General features: G+C 40.8%; 1 protein-coding gene across 6 annotated transcripts in view; it reads left to right on the top strand.

Moving 5' to 3' along the window:
- The first annotated feature begins 1,091 nt into the window (after positions 1-1,091).
- CLNK (cytokine dependent hematopoietic cell linker) overlaps positions 1,092-25,792 on the top strand; it is a 203,347-nt gene continuing 178,646 nt past the window's right edge. For 5 of the 6 annotated variants that reach the window (XM_074395896.1, XM_003934684.4, XM_074395895.1 and 2 more), the window contains exons 1-2: positions 1,092-1,366; positions 16,244-16,300. In XM_074395896.1, the coding sequence (XP_074251997.1) occupies positions 16,290-16,300 (11 nt within the window). In that variant the 5' untranslated portion in view covers positions 1,092-1,366; positions 16,244-16,289. Of the gene's footprint in view, positions 1,367-16,243; positions 16,301-25,792 lie in introns of those variants that run through there. The other variant, XM_074395899.1, reaches the window with a different exon arrangement.

Below are 25,792 nucleotides of genomic sequence, written 5' to 3'. Positions count from 1 at the left end.
TGGAGGCTGGGGCTTCCCCTCTTCCACTGTTCTTGGAGCCCCAAACTCACCACGTAAGTGGACCAAGCTGGCCTGCTAGATAGAAGGAAGCTATGCAGAGGAGAACTGAGGCACCTGGCTGACATGACTGCCAACCAACAGATGCATGAATATGATGATCCTACATCATCCAACTGCTTCCCAACCCACTAGCACAGATCAGTTGATCAAGTCTCATTACGGGTCAAATATGTGCCTGTTAAAATTCATTGGTTAAAGTCTTAACCCCCCAATACCTCAGAATGCCATCTGACTTAGAGACAGAGTCTTTAAAGAGGTAATCAAGTTAAAATCAGGTAATCAGGGTGAGACATCATTCACGGTGGCTTCTGTCCTGATTAAGAAGGGGAAATTTGGACAGACACAGAGGGAATGACACATAAACACAAAAGCAAGGATGCAAAGACACCCACAAGCCAAGGATAAATGTCTGGAACAGATCCTGCCTCATAGCCCTCAGGAGAATCGACCCTGCTGACACCTTAATCTCAGACTTCCAGAGGCCAGAACTGTGAGACAATACAGTTCGAACTTATGTTTTGTTAGCCACTCAGTGCTCAGGACTTTTTTATGAAAACCCTAGAAAATTAATATACGTCCAGACCAAAAGAAATGAGCAAGTGGCACACACACAATCATGAACTAAATAAAATGGTTACCGCTTTAAGCCCCTGATGCAGCAAAAGCTAATTGATAAAGTAGTTAAATTACTCCAGTCTCCCTAGTCTTCAGTGTTCACAATTACAAAATGGGGTTTAAAGTATGTTCCTTACAGGGTTATTAGTAAGATTAAGGAGGATAATGCTGGCAAGTTGCTTAGCAATGTGACTGACTCGTAATTAGCATTCACTGAGTGCTTATTTTAGTGTTTTCCTTGGGGTGTATGTTAAGTCAAAACCAGAGATATTTACCCAAGGAAATATAAACCTCTACCTTTGAATTTATTGTAAATAATGTTGGAGTTTGTTATGAAATTCAGCATCAATTTACATAAAACTAGAATGTCAAGTCCCCAGAAGAGGAAACAGGTACTAGGGTTGGAAAATTTTAGCCTCTGAAAGCTTCATTTATTGCACTCCAACTTAAGAAAAGGAAGTCCTGCTGGCCCTCGGGTCCGAACTCTCAGGTCTGTGGCTGCATGTCACAGGAAACCAAACCTAAAAGGGACCTATCAGGAGGTTTTCTGCTGAAGGGCACTGCTCAGCATTGAGAACAATTCAAGCCACAGCCTTACTAATTTCCAGCACCCCCGAGGTCTCTGCATCGCCCTCCTCACAGGAGACGGTAGCCTCAGCCCAGCGCCCTTGGTGCCTTCCACGCTGTTCAGGTAAACTCGTTAGGCCAGCTTGTCTGAGTGGGCATTTCATGGTCATCTCATTATAAATGATCATAGGAAAGACCTGAGCACGAAACCAAAATGTGTTTCTAGCATGGAAGTCTGGGCCTTCTCTATAACATCAAAAAAGCAAGAAGAAAGCCCTTAACTCAATTGTTAAAGATTCTTTCATTCTTTGGGAGAAGGAATCAAGATACCTACCGATAGAAAATTGAAAGACTAAATGTTTTCAATCTTCTTTTCCTGGAGCTTGGACTCCCTGACTGTTTGTAACTGAAATCTAAAGACCAGGTCCCATGGCTGGCTTTCCTGGCTGATCTTCATTAAGAAAGACCCCTAGAAAGGAAGCCTCCATTCAAAGTAGGTCATTCAAAGTAGAAGTTAACTCCTGGAGCCCTGTGGAAATATATTTTTAACATTTTATGAAGTAATACGATTTTCTTTCTGCTTTGGTATAGAGGAGACTTAGACTTTGGAATCACGCAGACATTTTTTCACTCACACGAGTAAGGAGCTCAAAAGTGAGGTTAAAGTTGGGGTTAAATCCTTACTCTTGAAAAGAGCCAGGAGTCGTCTTTTCCTGGTGTTTCTTGGGTAAAGCAAACTGGAGTGAGACAGAAAAGAAAATAACTATCATCAAAAGAGAGATACTTTGATTTTAAAAGGTGTCGATATGTCTAAACTTTTAATCAATACTATTTTTATTAGTTTACACCAGTGTTACTCATCTGGCTTATCTGTTACCAGTGTTACTTGTCTGTTATCTACCTGGCTATTTTTCTGGCTGTCTCTCTTCACCTATGCTGTGGCACAGCATTTCAAAAGTGTTGTTCTTTGGATTTCCAGGGGTCTCCCAACCCACCAGGAATAATCATTGCAAATATCAAGAAGATAATGGTAGAACTAGTTAATTGAAGGCTTACCAGAGAAATGACAGAGCTTCAGAAATCCTCTGAGAAGTTTAAGATACAATGTGCCCTAGAGAAGCAGGAAAGGTAAATGGCATTTACTTACCTCCAGCTCCTGCTGGCCTAGAAAGTTGGTTATTACTTTCCCCAGTTTACAGACGAATAACTTGAGTTATCTAAGTAATATGTGCACGGTTGTCCGGTCACTAATGTCAGTAACTGAATTCAAAAGGAAACTGAATTTTCTCTCTGACTGATCAGAATGGTGAACAGTGTTGTTCTGCAGTTTCACAGAGCTCATCCTTAAACTCATTCCTGGATGGTCTCTGACACCAACCATCTAAATGGTAGTATTTCTTTCTTATTTCCAACCAGCACTCTCAGATCTGTACCATTTAGCCAGCTCTGGCTTGAACACCAGGGGATTCTGTTTCTTGCTCACTTTGCTGCAAGTCAGGTGCTGTCTTAGAAAGACTGTAGGATTTGACACTTGACCAATATGGTGAGGATCGTGACTCTGTCACTTGTACCAGGAATGTTGCTTCATATCGGATCCTCAATTCCTGCTTCTTTTTAATAGAGTAAGATCATATAAAACCTGTATTGACAATTATTTAGCCTCAATAATATAACAGTTATATTACATGAAATACGGTATATTCTTAACATTTAGTAGATATTCAATAAGTGTTGCCTTCTTTCTCTATTACTTTCCTTTCCTCACTCCAAATCAGCTCTGATTTTTTTCATAAAATATCCCCACAATTACCATGAAATTGACTAAGACACATATGTTTACACATATCTTATTTTAATCTCATTAGAATATAGTAATATTCTACAGTTGTATAGCCTTCTGTAATCTAGGTCTATGAATACGTATTTTCTTCTTGAATGATCTTAACAACTTAATGAAGTAGGCAGAGCACACATTAGAGCATTTAAAAGATGAAACTGAAGCTTAGAAAAGATAAGGATAGACAACATGGTGGAATGGAAAGAAACAGGGCTTTGCGATCATCAAAAATGGATATGAATCCAGTGTGTGACTTCGCTGTTCGTCTTTAGCTAAGTAGCTTAACCACTCAGATCTTTAGTTGGTTATTGTTGGTGTTGTGTAATTTGAAACTGGGTGGAAACATACATTTTGTGCGTTGCTGTAAGAGTGAGAGCAAATGTGCACACAGTGTCTGACACAGAAGAGACAGCCAGGAACTGGATAAATGGTGGCTGTGTGGTATTATGCCCATAGTCACATGAAGAATAGAGACCTAGAAGCATCCTTTTCTGAATCCTAATACATGAAGCAGTTATATCCACTACCACAAGCTACTGACAACATCTGCCAAGACTTCAGTTCTGCAGAGTTTCTAGGCTATACCTAGCCCCCCAGCATGACAAAGAGAGAGATGTAAAATGTTCAAAGGAGGTAAATTATTAACCAGAGGGATAAGTACTTGAATATAAATTATATTTATGATTTTTAACAGATTAAACCAAACATTCACTGATTTTACCAACAAAACTGAGGAGCATCAGGTTAGATATCAGCAATGAAGAAAAAATAACCACACACACACACACCAAACCAGAATTGTAAAAAAAGGAGTTATTATAGGACTGCTTTCTGTGTTTATTGTTTGTTACTCTTGTGGGCAGAATATTTGGGAATAATTATTGTGATTATTCTGCTTAATTTTAATCATGTCTTCCAAAGACCAGTGACTTACAGGTTACCATTTCAGTGTTTTTAGACAAGAAACGCTCATCATTTCTCATTTTTTAGAAGATGTACTTAATTCTTACGTTACAAAACCGGGTTCTGAAGTTCAGGCAGGCTCCACCCATTGTCTGTTTCATGCAGTGAACAGCAAGATATGCCATAAATGAGACCCAGGTCCACCGGAACCCAGAGCTCCTGCTCTCTGCATGGCGCACAATCAGTGTCCTGCTTGTGTGCCCAGGGTCATGGTCAGAGCATTGCTGACTTTCAAACTAGCCAATGGCATTTTAGGAACTCCCAGATACACCACAAGCATTAGCCAAATATGTATTTTAGTTGTTTCTTTTAAATTTCATGGGTGATACTAATTGAAACACTGCTTCCTAAACACTTATGCATGAGAATCAAAATCCCATTATGTTTAAATGGTACTGTGGTTTGTCATGTGAACTAAGATAGGCCAAAAAGACTAGATGCAACATGAAAAGTTAATATCTTAATATTCATGTGTTTGGGTCATAATCTTTAACTACGGTAGGTTCTCTGTTCAACTTAGTTTAAGATAAAGATGAGGGCTAATAGCCCAGGTCCAAACTCTGAGAAGCCTGAATTTTTGTGGAGTGCCTAAGGAATCACATTTCACCATCAGTTTTGCAGATCCAGGAGCTAATTGCATCCAAGCCACAGAGAGTTGGTGGAGCTCCGGAGGTCAGTCCACTGTGGCATGCTGGGCTATGCATCCATCTTTGGTGATTTTGTTCAAGTGTACTCAAATTGTAAGTTCAGATGATTGGCATGTTCCCTCCCAGAAGACAAATGTACACAGGAAACTAAATTGCTATTAGACAGTAGCTTGGTGAGCACAAAGTCAGAGCTGTGTCACTCAGTAGCTGGATTTGCTAAGCTATAGGTGGTCTGATGCCTTGGTAGGCACCTGGAAAGCCAGTCTGCTCCATGGCTACCTACAAATATTTATATACCAGGATGTCCTCACTCATGGGCAAGTCTAGGGAACCTCCCAATCAACTTTATCTGTCTGGGCATTTTACACAGGACACCTCCACACTGTCCGCGTCCCAAACTCCTAGTTATCTACATGCTCTTTTCACTATACCATGCCATCCAGTCAATGAGACATGGATAGCTTGAGTTTGAAATCAGTTACTTCCTGGCAATATGTTTATTGAACTCTCAGAACCTCTGTTTATCCTTTATAAAATGGAATAAAAATATCTACTTCTTGAATTTGTGGTGAGAAATGAGATTTAGTACATAAAAATGCATATCATGGTGTTAGCAATTGTTAAGGACAAAGTAAATGGTACTGGCTATTATCATCATTGTTAGCATTCTTATTATGAGTTTATTTTATATTTAAACAAACCTTCCTTAGATTCTTGGCCTTTTGTCCTCTTTTAGGAAATTTGACCTGAAGAAGTCCTATTTTAAGGTGATTTCTACAGAAAGCTAATTTCGTCATATTCTTATTTTTTTTAATCATTCATCTATCAAAGCCTTGGCAGTGTCTCACAATTCCTCAAGTGTACTAATCCTCTGAAAATGTTAAGATTTAATGAAAAATGATAGAAATTCTTTTGGAATATCTTCCTAGCCAATCTTAAATTCTCAGAGTCCTTCATGGCACTGATACATAGAAATTATTCAGTAATTATCTGAGGAACTATACTTGCATAGCAGTTTATACTTTACAAAGTGCTTTCACTTTCATCATCTCATTTGGTCTTCAAAGTAATCCTGTGAGTACAGAAGGGTGAGCAGTCTCGTAGCTTCAACTTTCAGATTAGAGAAACTGAGACTCAAGTTGTAGAATTCGCTGTATAATTCAGCACAACTGGGCTGAAAGACTTGCCTCCCATCTTGCTCGATAAGTGATCCTGAATAAAAGAAAAGAAAAAAGAAATAGCTAATTATGCAAGTGGAAGTTTAATTCAGGAGTTAGGTTCTAAATGTACTTGAAGTTACAGATGAAATGATGATCTCATCTGGATCCACACTGTGCATTTGTTCAATGGACTGACTTGACTCAGGAAAAGTCTCCTGCACAGAATGACAGAATTGTTCAATACTGAAAAATCTAGGTCATTTGGATAGTTGCTGTATAACGGAAACTAAATTAAACAAAATGCCCTACATACAGTTCTTGTAAGCAGTGAATGGTATTATGATTATGATTATGATTATGATTATGATTACTTGTATTAGTCAATTTTCACTCTGCTGTAAAGAACTTCCCTGAGATTGAGCACCTTATAAAGGAAAGAGGTTTAATTGGCTCACAGTTCCGCAGGGCTGGAAAAGCCTCAGGAAACTTACAGTCGTGGCAGAAGGGGAAGTAGGCACCTTCTTCCCAAGTCAGAAAAAGAGAGAAGAGTGAGCAAGAGAAGGGAAAACTGCCTTATAAAACCATCAAACCTCCTGAGAACTCACGCACTATCACGAGAACATCATGGGGGACCCCCCACCATGATCCAATCACCTCCACCTCCCTTTCTCCCTCAGCACCTAGGGATTACTAATTGAGAAGAGATGTAGGTGGGACTACAGAGCTAAACCATATTACTACCATTATAAATTGTATTACTTTTTTCCAGTTTTGATTCGACTATCTGGGCTTTTGTGTTCCTCTTTTGGATTTTAAATTTCCCTGAAATTTTTTTCTGGCTCTCCTGATCATGAAACAGCTCCTCAGAAAATCACCAGCATACAGCAGGTGCTTAATAAATGACTGTTTAAAAAATTGCAGTGTTTTTGCCATTGGCTTTTAGATGCCCACGGAGATGGTGAGGTTCACTAGATCTATCTTCATCCCATCTTCACCCAAGGACCAGCCTGTAAATTATGGTAAATAAATAGCAATCCCTAAGTCTTAGTTTATTTTCTTACATATTTTTTCCTCTAAAATTTGTTTTCAGTACCACCTCAATACATTAATCAATCATTGGAAGAACAATCACAGTTGGGTATGTTCTGATTTAATCCAGGGCTAGAAGTACCTGCCCCTTGTCAGTGTGGTTCTGTCATCATTTATGAAAGCCAAAAAAAGAAAAAAAGAAAAAAGAAAAATAAGGGCAAGACAGAGGTAAACTTAAAAATAATAAAATATGATATCTGTTAGGATTTTGGCAAACTGGGAGACTATTTTTCTGTAGTCTCACTTTACATGAACAGAAAAATTAAAGAGAAAGGCAAGATCCAAGGAAAAGAGGAGGAGGTGGAGAAGGGATAAAAACAAAGGATACAGGAAGGAAAGGAATATGAGAAGTCTACATGAACAAGACAAGGGATAATGAAAGGGTCTATTCACCACAAAACGGAATAAGAGGAGAGAGAAAGAATCTTACCACTAAAGAAGAATACTCTTTCAGCTCAAGAGAAAAAAAGGAATGGTTTTTTTAAAACAAAACTCAACAGGCTTAATAAATTCAGATACTATAGATTGCATCAGTTCATTAAGAGTGTTTTCAAAATCATTTAAAATAAAAAATGAATGCATAGTCACATTGCCTTGAGATACTTAAGGGAAGTTGCTCATTACCAAGACAGTTGTAAAATCTTATAAAAATATGCCATATATAATAGCAGAAAAACTAGGAAAGCAGTTTCCCTTACCCTCAAAAGAAAGGAAATCTATAATAACCATCCCTTTGACTCCAAATGCCTCCACTCAATGGAAATCCAATAAAATTAAATGTTATATTTAATTAAATTTAGCTGATTGACCTGACCGGGGTATACAATTAGAAATCCAATCAGCATATATTTTCCTCTAAGTAAGAGCATCTCTAAAATGTAACTTTCTCATTTTCGATATGAAAATTAAAGAAAATACATATAACTCTGAAATGTAACCAAATGAATATAACCTGCATCTGAGAAATCTTGATTGCAACATGTTTACTCAAAGCTCCTACATGTGTGGGCAAACACAGACACACATAGACACACACACACACACACTCTCTCTCTCTCTCTCTCTCTCTCTCTCTCTCTCTCTCTCTGTACTGGTTCTCTTCTCCAAATATACATAAATTGCTCTCTTTCTCAATTCCAAAAGACATTTACCATTTTGAATATGTGTGTTGTGATCGTGTAGAAAAAGTCAGACGTGTATCATGTGGGTTTTATGTTATTTTTCTTTTTTCCTGTTTTAATGAGAAAAAAAGCCTTAAGACAATATAGACCTTATTCTCCAACCTTGACCCAGTTTTACCTGCACAGCTACGTCCTACCTTCCTGATTCATTCAAAGCATTTCTTTAGCCATTCACAGTTTGCTTTTGGTCATTTCCTATATCTAGAAGGTATATTGTAGCTATTATTAGAATGATGTTTCCCAAGCTTTAAAATAAACAGGGGCCAGTATTTTTATAAGCATTATATTCTAGGAATAAGTAAGTAATGTTTGGGAGCAAAATAATTTCTTTATTCTAAAAGAATTTTTTTCTTCATGAAATATTAATTTTGGATCAGGTGAAACACAGCAGCATTATTTATGATAAATGTCTCTTTGCAAGCTCAGTTTGGTAGTACTGGTGAATTCCTAGTGGATAACAAGAGTTCTCAAGTATAACAAGGAAATGCGATTTGTTGCATTACGTATTTCCAATTGTTTAAACTGCTTGTGATACCATAAGGGTATTCATTATTTTTGGATTAAGACACACATCAAAATCCAGCCTATTTATAAAACAAGGCTGTGCTTCCTAACACATTCACTCAGACCCCAGGTGGGTTCTGAGCTCAGAAGCCACCATCAGGGTTTTAATTCCCAAATCGAATGCATGTTCTTCAGAAATCTTATGGATACTTTCATCTGCAGAATACTGTTTTCTTTATTTTAGTTTTCTAAAATATAGGTGTGCTTTTTTAACCCTTGAATCTATTACCTCTTTTTTTATATATACTTTAAGTTATAGGATTCATGTGCAGAACATACGGGTTTGTTACATAGGTATACACGTGCCATGATGGTTTGCTGCATCCATCATCCCATCATCTAGGTTTTAAGCGCATGCATTAGGTATTTGTCCTAATACTCTCCCTTCCTTTGTCCCCTTCCCACAACAGGATCCAATATGTGATGTTCCCCTCCCTGTGCCCATGTGTTCTCGTGGACATGGACATGGGTATGGATGGAGCTGGAGGCCATCATTCTCAGCAAACTAACACCAGGACAGAAAACCAAACATTCACATGTTCTCACTCCTAAGTGAGAGTTGAACAATGAAATCAAATCCATTATCTTTACAAAACATTTTTCAAACCACAAGTTATTTAATGAGATAATCAAATATAATGATTGAGAACATCAGCTCCGAAGCTGTAACGCTGTTTGGTCCCAATAAATGGTTGAGACAGGGGTCGCTCTACTCAAGATATGAGCCACCCTGTGTACCTCTCTTTGATATGGTCCCCTTTATACCTGGAAGAGAGTACAGTGAGCCCTGTAGGGAGACAACACACACCACTTCTCAAACTGGGGTTCATTTTGGTTCCCCAAAGGGTTCCAGATCAGGGTTTATAAAGTATATGGGAACTGTATTAATGAAATGAAAGCACAGCGATTCAACCCAAAGTAAATTAATTACGAGCATATTCTGGTTCTTTTGGCTAGGCTTTAGGGCCTGATATACGCTCAGGCGATTTTATTGCCCATGTTGGCATTTGCAATTAGATTTGCATTGGCATCTAGCACTTAGTACAGTGGTGTTTTTCCTTGTTGTAGAAGTAAACTGGCGTTTTGAAAACAGGCACCCTCTCCTTGTGGACTCCCGGAGGACCCAGGGCTCCTTTGCACCTCTACACCACTCCACCCAACACCTCTCTTTCTGCCTGGTCCATCCCTGATGGTGAGTCCCTGAAGGTAGGGTGCGGTCTCCTCTTGAGACCTTCAGAACTTCTTTCAGCTTCCCCATGGCAGAGTCGACTGTGGACCTATTAATATCACCCATGCCAGGTCCCTGCTGAGACTCTAGACTCCACAAGCAGAACTACAGATGACACCCCAGTGTCACTTCTCTTTGACAGAGAAAGCTATGCATGACCTTTATTTCTGAGCCTAACCAGGAAGAGAAACCGAAATAAATGCCTCAATTCCTATTGAAAGTGAATGCACAAACACCATGAGATATACTCCGTTTCTGGAGCATTCCAGCTTCTCAAGGTCTCCTAATCAAGGCAAGAAGAGGTCGTACACTCTTTGATCTGGGTCAGATCTTAAAGGAAGACCCCTTGGAGAAAGACCTGGAAAGCTAGGGCTCCAGAGCCTTCACAGCCACAGGCTGGGGATCCTGCCTCCCCTTCCTTTATCATGGCCCACATGGGGGTTGGGATTACTGCTAAGGAGAGTTGTGGCAAAGCTGGGTAAGACTGTTCAATAGGAAGCTATGTAGATCCCTCTGGGGCTTATTTTTCTCTGTGCTCCCATAACAGCTTATATTCCCCTATTTTTTACAGGTCCATATTTAATGTCACTTCATTACAATCACTAAAGCACTATGGAGAAAATAGATAAACACAGTGATGGCAGAGACCATGCCCTGTGCTCTGTAATTCTTACTATCTGGGATGTGACTGGGACATAGTAAAGCCTCATAAATAGTTGCAGATACAGTAGTAAACTCTACCCTGTACAACTGCAAGAATCTGGACTTTACTTCCTCACTGGCTATAAATAAGACCTGATAGAGAAATTGATGCTTGACATGATTAGAAACCTTTTCCATGATCAAATTGTTAAATGCTTGGATGTGGTAGATTGTGATTTTTTTTTAATTTTTCACTAACAATTGACCCCAAAATAACTCTAACTGTATAGAGGATTATTTGCAAGCAGTGCCATTTCCTAAATGTCTATTTACGATGCGTTTGGAAAGCAAGGTGGGTGAGCATGTGATTATTTGGTGCTTTCCCTGAGAATGAGAAAACATAGGTGTGTTCAGTGACAAGCTGCCAGAGCAGCGTGGTGCTGGGCAAATAGAGAAGGGAATAATGAAACTCATGTCCACTCTTTTCTGCCTCCCTGCCTGTTAAAATACCTGGGACATTTAGACAATGTCCATACCTGGGCTTCTCCCTAGTACAACTGAATCAAACTTTTTGGGACATGATATATTTTAAGGTTTCCTGGTAATTCCAAAGCTCAGGCAGATAGAAGATTCTGTGACTACATCAGTGGTTATAAGCAGCAGGTAAGCATCTTTCACTTCTAACTAAATCCAGTGCCATTTTAAGTCACTTAAAGTGATATAAGGCATTTAATTAATCTTCAAGTTCAGGTTCATATAATCACTATTTCCCCATGTCTTAGATATAGTCTTTTTTCATGTAATCCTCATAAGAGTGCTAAAAGGTAGCTGTCGTGTTACCCCCATTTTACAGATAAGCATGTGGAGGTTCAGAATGGTTAAATGGTTGTCCCAAAGCGTAACTGTGTGAAACAAATTCACCTGTCCAAACCCAAAGAATGGACTCCGAGATCCGGAGAACGGCAAACGCGAGACTTTTAATGGCAGCCTTGCAACATCCTGTATTTAGCATGCACTCACACCCAGCACAGTCTCAACAAGCAATTTATCTGGTAGGGTGCAGGTCCCTCCCCAGTTTCCTCATAGGGTGAGTACTATGGGGTTACCATCTTCCGTGACCTTGCCTATTTATTGTTAGGCAGGGGCTTTAGGTGTACCTTTTTCAGGGTTGTCTTGCTTCACTTTGTAGCCGCCCACAATGCACCGCAATCCTAGTTAGCTCAGGGGCTCTTTAAGTATTTGACTTATGACCTAAATAGCTGGGCAGGCTGGTAAGAACAGACAAAGTGACCTATTGCATACTACTAAACTATTATCTTTGACAAAAAAATCTTTGGTTCAAGTGAGGGCAACTACGTTGGAAGACAAGCTATTTCTTCTGTAGTTTGCTGACCTAAGCTGATTCAAGGCACTTTGTCTTGGAAATAAACCACAATTATACATTATTTCCTTTATAACTAAAACATGTCAGGACCAGTGGGCTTCAAATGCTGGCTGATTGTATTCGGCCAGGTAGAGCCAAGTACTTAACTTTTGTGAATTTCAGTTTGGTTTTGTATAAAATGAGGATCATAATACAGAACGTGTGAAGTTACTGAGTTGAGGAGATGCAGGAATGTATAACAGGTGATCTATGTTCATTCCCTTGTCTTTGAAAATGCACACATCAGGAAGGGAAGGGCCTGTATTGTATATAACATATTACCTTCATAAAGCTGGTGAACATAAGACTCTTTCTGACTGACTCACCACATCCTTTACACAATGACTAAGATCAGATCAGAGTGTGGTGCTGTCAGTGTGTCAGTCATTCTGAGTAGAGCACAGCTCTTTGCCCTGTAGAATGCCTGCCTGTCTTGTCTTGCTGATGACACTGTGTGGCTAGCTCAGTCTCTGGCATGGGTTGCTGAGACCTCAAATTCTGCTTTTTTTTTTTTTTTTTTTTTTTTTGAGATAGAATTTCGTTCTTGTTGCCCAGGCTAGCATGAAGTGGCACGATGTCAGCTCACTGCAGTCTCTGCCTGGATCCAGCAATTCTCCTGCTCAGCCTCCTGTGTAGCTGGGATTACAGGTGCCCACCACCACGTCTGACTAATTTTTTGTATTTTTAGTAGAGATGGGGTTTCACCATATTGGCCAGGCTGGTCTCAAACTCCTGACCTCAGGTGATCCACCTCCTTGGTCTCCCAAAGTGCTGGGATTACAGGCATGAGCCACTGCGCCCGGCCTCAAATTCTGCTCTTTAAAATGATGGAAGAATTTGGGTTCTCTCTATATTTTTAAACTCTTCTAATACAATAAATTGCTTGCATCTCTCAAAAGCTACTAATAAAATATTTTTACCTTTTATTCAAAGTTTAAGATACACATCTAAAGAGCATTGATGTTAATGATCAAATAATATACAGAAATTTATATAAGGCAAAAATTAAGGATTCCTTCCTGATCCCTCAGTTTCCATCCCTGCTCTCCTATGTATTAGCAATTTGTCAGAATCTTCTGCAATTTGGCTTTACACAGAGCTCTATTGGAAAAGACAATAAAATATAAGAAATGTAATGGCATACTCTAACTTTTGAAACCGTTTTTGTCACCAAATATTGATGGATTCTAATTTTTTTAATGAAACTATTTCCATTTTTTTGAGCTGAAAAAGATCTATTTGGCCTGAGCTGTTCATTTTTCAGGTGAAGAAACCAAACCCCAGAGAGCTCCAATGCCTTACTCAAAGCTACATGGTGCATGGCAGGGCTGGGGCTGGAAAGCCGCTTCCCTGGCCACCTTGCCAGACCTCTAATTTGAGGCAATAAGCCTTGCAGAGCACTGTCCTGCATCTGTGGTCCCTGTACTCTATACATGAGAACTGGCCAAGAGCCAGGCATGCAGGGAGCCCTCCATAAAGACGGGTTTTTTTTTTTTTTTTTTTGTCCTATTTCAATGCTACTTAATGCATTCAAAAGAATGGAGTAGCTGTATAAGCAACTATCATTCAGCGGCAGATACTCTTTTTTTTTTTTTTTTGAGATGGAATCTTGCTCTTGCCAGTCTGGAGTGCAGTGGCACGATCTTGGCTCACTGCAACCTCCAACTCCCGGGTTCAAACAATTCTCCTGCCTCAGTCTCCCCAGTAGCTAGGATTACAGACATGTGCCACCACACCTGGCTAATATTGTATTTTTAGTAGAGATGGGGTTTTACTGTGTCGGCCGAGATGGTCTGGATCCCCTGACCTTGTGCTCCACCCACCTCGGCCTCCCAAAGTGCTGGGATTACAGGCGTAAGCCCCTAGGCACTTAAGGCATAAGGGATGAATTTGTCCTGTATGACTGTAATCAATTAATTTAATCTCTATAAATATTAATATTCAAAAATTGGCATCGATAACCCTACAAACCCAAATATAACATGACTGATGTTAAAGCAACTTGCAAACATTGCTTTGTTATACAAGTAATTGCATATCTGTATTTCATAACATTTCATAGTTTGTAAGACATTTTCATATGCATCAATTTATTTCACACTTAAGACAGGCTGTAAAAGAAAGATACTGATACTACTATTTATAAACTAGGAGAGACCAAATGTTCCTTCAAGGCCACACAGCTAGTTAATGACAGCACTGGAACTGAACGGAGGTCTCTCAACTTCCGGTCCAGGAACCTTCCAGTATTTGGTGTGCATTCTTTATATTACACTAATGAAGGTTCAAGTCCTCTTTCCCACCACCAGGTTGGAGACGACTTCCAAATGAGGCCATGAGCTAGACACTCTACACACTGTCCACATCAGGCCATCTGTGAATGGCAGCTTAACAGCCTCCTCCCCTGTCCCTGCTGTCAATATTGACCTACAAGCATAAGATGAGAGGATGAGGCAGGGGGGTGAGGGCAGAGGAAAATACACAGGGTATCAGAGGGCATAGAGCTTAGTTCAAGTTCTTTAGTATGGGTTGAAGATCACACAGTTCAATTTCAAATCCCATCCCCTGGCAAGCATGATCCTTGATCATCTCAATCCAAGGGACTTTCCCTTGATCTTTTTCAGGCACTACCAACATCCCAGCTACCGATCCTTCTAGTTTCACCAAAATGTGCAAAGCCACTCTGGCACAATGTGCATTATAACATCTTCATACCTTTACACATGATGTTACACTTACTTGGAACACTGTCCTTAATTTTGAACCCAGAAGGCTCAGACTTACCTGGTAAGATGCAACTCAAGTATTCTCTTCTCTATGAAGATCACCTTGGCTGACTCTTCAAGATAGAGTTAGGATTTATTATGTTTTGTTTTACCTTCTCTTTTTTTTTGCAAAACATTTTAACGACAGCCATCATGGAGAGATGCAGAAACTGTAGAAGTGGCTTAAGGGCAGAGGCTGTGTCTCACTGGGCGCAATATTTGCACAAAGTAAATTTTCAGTAAATGGTAGTTTCCTAAATGGATGAATGAATGGATGGATAGATGAGTGGCAGAATATACTAAAAATGCTTAAGGCACAGTGGGGTGCCATATGCTGACAGGTTAGAAAATGGAAATTTCTGGGTCCTCTGGACCTTGGCTCTTATTGCATATGGATGTTCTTGGTCACGTAATTTAATCTTCCTGCATCTCATTCTTAACTGTGAAGCCCACTGTCTACCCTACTCCACCCAGCTGGGAGCCCAGGGAAGTTGATGGATATTAAACCATTATCAATAGCTCCTTGCCCTTGGCTTCCAATTGAGTTTCGCTAATGGGAGATAGCATCAGGAGATCCAGGGGAGAAGGAGCATGAGATGGAGATTTTCATTCCACTCACCACAGCTCCCTCCCTGCAGGTCCCACAACTGAAAGCAACAGCTCCTCTTCCTGCAACCCAGGAAGAGAGCTCTGTCTCTGTGTCCCAGTGCCCACCTGGTCCCCAAGCCCCTCCAAGCCCAGGCATGTGACAGCCCCCTTATGTTACCACCTCCAGATACTTCACTGTCTCCTGTTCATTCGTTCTACTCTGCTCACACCTTTTAAATGTTCTCTTTATTAAGCTGTACTCAAATTACCCAATTTGACAGTGTCATCTGTTTCTTGCTGGAACCTCAGCTGATATCCTTTATGCCTCTCAGGGTCTTTGAGTAGATTATATGTGATTATTGACACGAAGCCCTTACTGAAAACTCCTAGCATCTCTGCCACTAATTTATATGGTAAATAACTTAATCTCTCCTATGTGGGTAAATACAAGGCTCAAATAAAATGTTGCATTCTACGTAAAGGGATACAGAATTGTAACTTCCAATAAATATCTCATGGTAAAGTCAAACTTGGAAATGAAAAGCACCCCTTCTCCTACAGGCTCTGGCTCGGAGCAGAGCCAGCCAAGCCTGGCTAACGTGCCCTTGGTGCCCAGGGGAAGCACACAATTGCACGCCAGGGAAAACCAGGTTCAGTTTATGGTTGCTCAGCTCCCGGGGGCAGATGGGATGAATGCTGACAGAAAGAGGACACAGCCTGTCAGAGAAAGAAATCCCCTCCCCCACAGTGTTCCAGAAATAAGCCAATTCTTGACCTGGATTGATTCTCTTCCTGTCATTTCCTCTAAACCAGCACCTGCATCCGATTTTAACAAGAAGCAACGGCGGCTTGTTCCCCCAGAATTAAAACATGATGTGGAAGTTCCAGTAACGAGTTTGCTTTTGTTTTCACAGGCTGAGTTGAAGATCCCTCCCTCTTATCTGCTGGGTGCCAAGAACTATGAACAGGCAGTAAGTACCATGGCATCACTGTGAGCCCCAATTCCCTTCTCTTAGCTGAGACAGGACATATTTCCTGGAAGATGAACTAAGAAATGATGCTACTGTGTCCCCTCTGCCCACCACGGAAAGGGGATTTCCTGAGAGGCCATGGTTGAGAGTGTGCGCTTTGGTGTTGAGAAAACTCCTTTTTCCAGTAGCTGCATTTTCTTATTGACAGAGCACTGGTTCTCACCCAGCATGGTTGTGTGGTGGTGCAGGGACAACATATCCCAGTACCATGATGCTAGAAGAGCACCCAGTCACTTTCCATCCCTGGGTGTAAGGAAGTAAGTAAAAGGAAGTGGGGTGTTCACTTTTTCCCTCCGGAGCAAGCCTGGAGTCCCTTTCTCTTTGTGGACACCCAGAGTAAGTGGTATGGTCAGTCTGAGACACCCAAATTTGTGCGTGAAATTTAAAAATGCCATCCTTGATGTCTTCATATAGAAAAAAAAAAGCAGGACTCAAAAGTTTGAGACATAATTACAGTGAAAATAAGGACCTTGAAATTGGCAAAGTTCGGTGTACCAGCTTTAAAATTAATCTCCTTTATTTGTTCACTTTATTTTGCCAGCCAGAAAGGTAGCTTTGTTATTCGTCTTTGGTGTGAAAAGCAGAGTGATTGTGTTAGAAAGAGCATGAGTTTCAGAGTCAGGCAGACCAAATCCCTTGCCCTGTCATTTTACATCCGTATGATACTGGAGAATGATGATATCCTAACCCTCTGGATATGTAAGAAGTTACTTAACCCTCTGAAAAGCAGAATCTGACTTGGGGAGGGGAACTGCCTGGCTTCTGGGTGGATATCTTGATCCTAGAGGGAGGCTAGGGCACAGAACAGAATAACCAGGCAATGGCTGCATCTCACAGGTGGACACTGGCTGGAGGGCTCTGGTCCAAGAGACAGAGGGAAGAGCAGGTGCTATAGCAGCCCTAGCATCTCAGCTACCCATGGATGCCCACAGGTGTCCAGGTGGAGCAACCTGACTCACAGCCAGGCCCAAGGGATGAGAAGTCTGGAGCTTCTGTTCTTCCTCTTGCCATAAACAGCATAGCAGGAGCTCCCTGGCATGTAGTCCACAGATGGGCTCCTCACGCAAGTAAGAATTAAGCTCATCAAGCATCCTTTCTTTGCCAGGAGTTATGACCTTTTCCTCCTCGATCCTTACAGCAGGACTAGGTGGCTAGTGATACAGCAGATATCACTAGCTCCCTGGAAGATTAGCTTCTTCGTCTCAACGGCTTGTCTGAGATGGCTCAGAGCATTGAGATGAAGGTGGAGCTGGAATTCAAGTCTGACTCCCAGTTCAGTGCTCCTTCCATTCTTCTCCCCACCATGGGAAACGGAGAAAGCACCAGTAAGGCAGTCAGGGGTAATGTCAATGCAGGTGAGCTGGTTAACCTGCGGTTGCACCACAAAGGGGATGAACTCTCAGAACTAAGGTTGGCATTGGGGATAAACGTGGCAAACAGCAGTTTCCTTGTAGGAAAGATGAATTCGAGGTTCGCACTGATGGCATAACCAGCACAGCAGGTGTATTGGTGTCCTGGGCTGCTCTAACAAATCACCACCACATGCGTGGCTTAAAACAGGAGGATTCTATTCGTATACAGTTCTAGGAGGCGGAAATTCAAAATTAATGGGTTGGCAGGGCCTTTCTTCCCCCAAAGCCTCAAGGGAAGAATCCTTCCTGGTCTCATCCAGCTCCTGGAGGCTTCTGGCTTTCCTTGCCTGTGGCTGTATCACTCCACTCTCTGCCTCCATTTCACATGACCTTCTCCTCTGTGGCCATATTTTCTTTTCTTCTCACCTCAAATCTCCCTCTCGCTGTCTGATAAAAAGATATTTGTCATTGGATTTAGGAGTCACCTGGATAGTCAGAATGATTTCTTATCAAGATCCTTAACGACATCTGCACATTTTCCAAACAGGGTCACATCACAAGCGACAGGGATTTGGATGTGGATGTGTGGTAGGGCCACCATTCAGTCCACAGCAGCAGGCACTATCTTCACACTCTCTCCTCTCTTGGGGGCCAATATGGGATGGCTTTGAAAAGTCTGGCAATATTTGCCAAGAGCGTCTGCCTGGCTTTGTAGCTGAGACTCCCACCCCTTCTATCTCTGCTTCTAGGCCTTTTAATAATTCCACCCTGTGCCAAGGGCCTCTTCTATAAGAGGAGAGGTTTTCCCCTTTTATGAGGCCTTTCCATGGTTTTGGTTTTTAGCCAGGGAGTTGGTCTCCGTTGAAGCTTTCCAGAGGGAAGCTTTGTGGTTTCAGCTTTACAGTCACCTTAGATCTGAAGCAGGCAATGCATAGACCAGAGGACAGTCAAACCATCACCATTTCACAAGCATTAGCTTCCTCTCATTAGGATGAGTTCACATGGAGCCTACACACTTGACTATCTGACACCTCAACATTAGGCACCTGCCTTGACGAATAATTCTTCTTTCCCAAACCTCAGGCATCTTTTTTCTCCCCTAACCCCAATCTCTTCTTTCCTCTTTCCTGTTGTGCAGCCTCAACCCAGTCAATCCATATGGGATTATTGCTGGCCTGTCCCAAAGTGAAAAGCAGATACTAAAATTAGCATCCCCCCTGCACCATCCCCCCTGCCAGTGCACTTACACATTAAAGAGAAATGCATAAGCTGGCACTATCCAAATGAAAGGTAAGATGCCCTAGTACACTCCACGTTTTATTCTCCACCTTCAGGTTTCCTGTCCAGGGTGTCCTGAGCTGGAAGACAATGTTGATCTAAGTGCAGACTGCATGACAGCAGTGAAAGTATCACCAGGGAGCTTGCTAGAAACGCAGAATCCCAGCTGCTACAGCCTAGCCCAGGCATGCTGAGTCGGAATCCATACTTTTACAAGATCCTCAGTTGATTCCTGGACACATTAAAGCCTAAGAAGTGCTGAACTAGAACAGGAGTTCCCAGCACCGTTTCCTTCCCAGCACACTTAAGAATTTATCTACAGTAGTAGCCAAGGCATGACTCAGAGAAGGCAGCCACATATGGGTCTGGGTGTGAGTGTCCTTTGGAAATGTGTGCCCCAGCATCACCACACACACAGAGGTTTTTGTTTTGCTGTGACTTGTGAGGTAGTACTCACTTCCTCTGTCAAAATTATTAACTCAGCCAACTCAAGGTAGTAGATTTTAAACCTGAAGAAATATTAGAATCATCAGGGAGGCTTTAAACAAAAACAATTTCGATGTCCTTCCCCAAAGCAAAGAAACCAGAATAGGTGGACATCAGTCTTGTCTTTTATTTGTTAATGCTCAACTGAATGTAATCTACTGCTGCTTTTGTGAAATAATGTCTCACAATTCTATAACCTGGAATTTCTTACAGTTCTATAACCTGAACTACTAGGCAGACTTTGTAACTACACTAATTCCTTACTGTCAGTCTTCTCAGGCTGCTATAACAAAATAGCTCAGACTGGGTAACTCAGAAACAACAGAAATTTATTGCTCACAGTTCTGGAAGCTGGGAAGTCCAAACACATGGGGCCAGCAGATTTTGTGTCTGATGAGAGTACTTCCTGGCTCATAGATAGCTGTTTTTTGTTTGTTTGTTTGTTTGTTTGTTTTGTTTGTTTGTTTGTTTGTTGCTGTGTCTTCACATGGTAAAGAAGGGAAGGAATGTATCGGGACCTTTTTATAAGGGCACTAATCTCATTTCAGGGGAGTTTTGCCCTCTCGGCCTAATCACCCCCCAAAAGCCCACCTTTTAATACTATAACCTTAGTGATTAGCTTTCAACATATGAATTTAAGGGGTTCAAAACATTTAAATCATAGGAGTATCTCTCATTAAGCACTTTTACAATGAATAAATTAATAAGAACAAATGAATTGATGATATTGAAATACATATTTTATATGTACACGGTTATGTGAACCTATGGGTGTATCTATGGGTATATCATTGGATTTAGGGGTCTCACAATACAAACATAGGCACACATATTTGTATATGATCGTATCAGTCAAAAGCATTTATTTATTGAGTATACATTTCACGTGCCTCATTTATAAAGATGAATAAGATTTAGTCTCTGCCCTCAAAGAACATTAGCCATATGTAAAGAGAATTATTTCAGTATTACGTAGAGAGTGATGAGAAAATTCCACAAGTACTAAGAAGAGGTTCTGATGGTATGATTCTAAATTGCTTCTGAAATTAGCAGGCTATTTTTCATTGACTTTCCGTGCAACGAAACTTGCAGCTTCCCTAGCAATGCATTAAACTGCAGAAAGCCTCATTCCTGGATGCTGTTAGAGAAGAGCAGACAGAGTAGGCAGTGGCCCTATTATACCGCAGGGGCTGGATAAGGGCATCTTGGGGTTTGGTTTCCAGTACCTCTTCATCATTCTGGACAGGACTGATAAGAACCTTGACGCTGTGGCTCTGAGTGCTTTGGAAGAGACAAAGTCACCCAAGTGATTGCTTCTGGGCTCTTTCCAGTAAGTGTACTGTACTGGCCAGCCAGGCTCTTTTGGAAATTTGAGTGAAAGACACTCTTGCACATCTCAGATTGGGGATAGATCAGAGAGCAAGGGTCTCCAGAGTGTCCACTTTGAAATAAGGCTTAAAAAGTTACTAAGCTTGTTTCGTTCATTGGTGAAATTATCCCCAGTACTGATGGAAATTTTAGAAAATACACAAAAATACACAGAAGAAAATGAAAATTACCAATTATCCTCACACCCAGCACTAACTTGCTACAGTTGTCTTAGTTCATTTTTCTATATCTATACTTTTAAAACTCATTGTTTTAAGTCATTCACTTAATAATAGTGTTTCCTTTTCTGAGCATTGTCCTACATGATTAAATTTTCTTTAGAATCATGGTGTTTTGAAGCCATGACTCAAATGAGGTTTACCACCCCTTCTCCATAATTTCAAAGTCAAAAGGCTTTGAAATACTGAAAGGTCTGTATAGTGAATTTCACAGAATAACCTGACATGCAACAAGCTACTAAGTCCTTCATTTATCCTAATTAATCTATCACAGGTTTCATTACAGAGATATCAGCATATTTAATAACCAGAGGTTGTTCCAGTCTTCACTGGAAATATTACATAGTATACAGCACAAGCACTCTGTTACTTTTTAAAATCCACGATATTCTGAATTCCTGGCCCCAGGGATTTGGATCAAGGATGGCAAACCTGTATTTTATTTGGCAGTTTATTTTATCTTGCCCTTGGTGTTGGACGTTTAAGTTGTTACCTATAGAGTTTTATGAGGCAGTTTTATCACCAAGATTGAACTTAACACTATATACTGTAGGAGTATTAGAGCAGACAGTGTTGTGGTGTCCCCCAGCTGACAACACTGTGTATAAGGCACACATTTGCTAACTCTACCCTAATTGTCTACTACTATGTAGGAACACGAGTTCAAATTATCTAGTAATAACCTAGCACTTCTTTTCTTGCATAGGGAGTATGCCTTTCCTAATTGCTTGTTTTGGAAAGAAGTTTGATGGTAAATACAGCAATAAAATAGAGGTAGAGATTTAGAGGTGGAGAGAGTCCTAGAGGTGTAGAATTCCACCTTACACACATGGTTATAATTCCCTTAGCAATAGCTCTGTGAGACAGAATTGAGAATCTTCTAAAACACTCCTTCGGAAAAAGAGATGATCTCTTCTGAGGCTATGACTTAGGAAACAGCAAGAAAATTCCTCTTCGTATTGATGTCAACAAAGCCACCTTCAAGTCAATGTTAATCACTGATATTTTACATTTTCCTAGTCAAAAATAGTGATATATCTCTGCAATGCTTTTCCCACTTGAATTTAGTGTCCCCTTTTGAGAAAAAGAGTGAAAAGAATACAGAAATTGTTGACCCTCCATGACATGCCAGGCACCATGCTGGTCATTTTCCACGAGGATCTGTGTCATACTCTGTGACTGCTCAGCACTAAAACAGCCTTCCATATTGCCACATAAGAACAACTTTCCCAAATTCAGGTTCAGGAGTAAAACTGACATATTTCTGACTCCAATATCCGTGATCTTATGACATAAGACGTAGTGATTAAAAACATCTTGCTGTGTATTTCTCATCACGGATACATCACCCGAGTGAATGACGGTTTTGCTCATTAGAGGCATATTTTCTCTTTGAAACCTTGCACAATAAAATGTATTCAGTCCCTAGGTGGGGATGTATATCAGCTCCTCTTGAGAGGACTCAATGTCTGGCAAACAGGAGATGTCCAATAGATGATACTTCTCTCTGTGTGTATGAATGATAAAACTCCATGTAAACTCCAGATCATTATTTGCCTTCATGACATGTGTGAACAACCCCTGCTTTTGACCACCAGGGGTATCTTCATTTTGATTTGCTGCAATAAATAAGTGTAAATCCCACTGAATCTAGGGAAAATGAGAACCAGCAATTTTGGCACCCTGAGATCAGAGTCCCACACCCAGCTGTATAGTCAGTATGGCTGCCCTCCTAGTTACCCAGAAGTAATTATGAACAAACTCTTGGGCCAACCGGGCCTGTCCTCTGATGCTATGAAAGTCACATAGGTAGGATTCAGCTTCGTAGTTGGCTGGTAATTAAAAAGCTGCAAGCTGTGAGAGAACATAGCTGAGATCCAGAGAGAGACTGCCAGAGGTTGCAGACATGGCCAGTGATACTTTTGCAGGAGCAGTAGGTGTGGTTGGCTTTGAGATTCAATAAAGATGATTGGTGATGAGGGAATAGAATATTTTAAGATAGTCTTCTCTCTCTCTCTTACTGGCAAGATTACCAGCTGCTGATAGAACTAGTTAACTTAACCAGATTATCACCACTTGGGAAACTTCCAGCTGAACAAAGTCTCCTGCTGACTGTCCACGGGTTAGAGTTTCCATCATTATGGTCTTTGAAAATGTCACAGAGGATAATAAAGGCTCTGATGTATTTAACACATGAGTTTATTGTTATCATATAAGTAATGTGTATTCTTTGTAGAACATTTAAGGTACAAAAATATAAACATTAAAGGAAACTACCACTAATTGAACCACTGAAAAATGGTAACAGTATTGGATTTTTTTTTTAGACTTTCCAGTACAACTGTGCATTCTGTTTTGTTTTTAACTTGATGTATCATATGTATGTCTCCCAATGTTACTATAGTCATTTTATAGCTATGCAATCTTTCATCCCCTAGGCATCCCATATTTTATATTCTTCCACTGCAGGAAAACAACACAACTCACGAACTAATTTGACAAATTCAATTAACCATGCCCAAATATTAAGAGGCTGTGTTTAATTACGTAGAACTAAGGAAAAACAATCATCCTAGAAAATATTGTGAGCTAAGCCAGTGTTTAGAGAGCCTGAGCCATAATGACAGTGTATAACAGAGTAGTATTTGATTATAAAAACATACAGAGAAATCAGTAATAAGGTCCAGCATTTGTGGTTGCTATTTTACCCATGAAGTCCACACCATTGGTCATTTGCATGTCTATAATTTACATTGACCAACATTCCCGTATAGATGAGACATAAGAAGGTAGAAAAGTTGACATCAGGAAAATTTTGGTCAAGTTCAAGTACACCTGATAGCAAAATTGTAAAATGATTGCCGAAAGTTTTGAATTAATATGATTTGGGGCCAATATCAGGAAGTTCTAGAAAATGTGTCCATTGGACAGGGGGAAAAAAGGAATTCCTGGAGCTCTAGATGCCTAAAATTTCAGAATTCCTAGTAAAGAGAGATCAGATCACAGTAAGAGGAGAGGAGTCCTTACCATAGCCAGGTATCAGTTGCCTCCAGCTTGGTTTTTCATTCTTGCCTTCCGTTCTTCTCTATATTATTTTGTGGGGGTGGGGAGGATATTTTCTGAGAGAGGTCAGAAAGGATTCTGTTGAGGTAATCCATGAAACGAGATGATAAAGTCAAATATTTATCTCTCCCATGGTGGGAAGAACAAATACTTCAATAGAAGTATCACTCTGCAGTAATCCGACAGAAATATTGGTTGTGCCATGTGCCAACGGAGCTGTGACATTTTAGGAACTTAGTCCCTCTGAGCCTCATTTTCTTTATTAAATGAAATAGTAACTATCTCAAAGGGTTGTTGAGAAAATTAAATGACTTAATGTATACAAGATGTGTAGCTCTGTGTATGGCACATAAGGAGCATGCCATAGGTGCTGTAGCCAATTGAATCAGGTTGGTGCAAAAGTAATCAGTTTAAGCAATTACTGTTTTTTGTTTTGTTTGTTTTCTTGTTTTCTTTTGTTTTGTTTTGTTGAAATGGAGTTTTGCTCTTGTTGCCCAGGCTGGAGTAGTACAGTAGCACAATCTTAGCTCACTGCAACCTCCACCTCCTGGGTTCAAGCAATTCTCCTGCCTCAGCCTCCCAAGTAGCTGGGATTATAGGTTCCTACCACTACACCCAGCCCATTTTTTGTATTTTTAGTAGAGACAGGGTTTCACCATGTTGGCCAGGCTGGTCTCAAACTCCTGACCTCAGGTAATCCACCTAGCTCGCCTCCCAAATGGGCAATTACTTTTATTTTATTTTATTTTATTTATTGCATTTTAGGTTTTGGGGTACCTGTGAAGAACATGCAAGATTGTTGCATAGGTACACACATGGCAGTATGATTTGCTGCCTTCCTCCCCATCACCTACATCTGGCATTTCTCCCCATGCTCTCTCTCCTCAACTCCCCACCACCCCAGTCCCTCCTCTATTTCCCCCCTACAGACCCCAGTGTGTAGGGCTTCCCTCCCTGTGTCCGTGTGTTCTCAATGCTCAACACCCACATATGAGTGAGAACATGCAGTGTCTGATTTTCTGTTCTTGTGTCAGTTTGCTGAGAATGATGGTTTCCAGGTTCATCCATGGCCCTACAAAGGACAGGAACTCATTGTTTTTGATGGCTGCATAATATTCCATGGTGTGTATGTGCCACATTTCCCCTGTCCAGTAGCAAAAACTATGATTACTTTGACACCAGCTTAATACTTTCCAGAGGTGGCTACAAAAATGTATCCCACCCCACATGCTTTTCTGCGGTGTATCCTGGACACTCCCCATTCAAGGACGAATCATTTTCTCCACCCTGCTTAACTTGCATGGGCCTGCAGCAGTTGTGACCAACAGACTGTGACAGAAGGGACACTATGTCAGTTCTGTGCACAGTCTTCAACTGTCTGGCCAGCTCTGTTTCCTGCCTTTAGAAGCCAGCTTCCACCAAAGTCAGGCACTGTGACCGCCCTACTGTGAAGACACCCAAGCCTTGTGGAGAAGCCCTGGAGAGACCCTGTGGAGAGATAGAGAGGCTGGTGGCACTAGGCACCCACCTTGAGAACCAAGGATCCAGTCTGGACATTCAGCTCAGTTCAGCCCTGAAATAACCATCTGAATGAAACAGCACCAGAGAACCCTAGAGGAAACCACCAGCTGAGAAACAGGAGAGAT

Source organism: Saimiri boliviensis, chromosome 3 (genome assembly GCF_048565385.1).
Source record: "Saimiri boliviensis isolate mSaiBol1 chromosome 3, mSaiBol1.pri, whole genome shotgun sequence".
NCBI classification, from domain to species: domain Eukaryota; kingdom Metazoa; phylum Chordata; class Mammalia; order Primates; family Cebidae; genus Saimiri; species Saimiri boliviensis.
The sequence above is the reverse complement of the archived record's forward strand: the minus strand, read 5'-3'. Positions and strand labels throughout refer to the sequence as shown.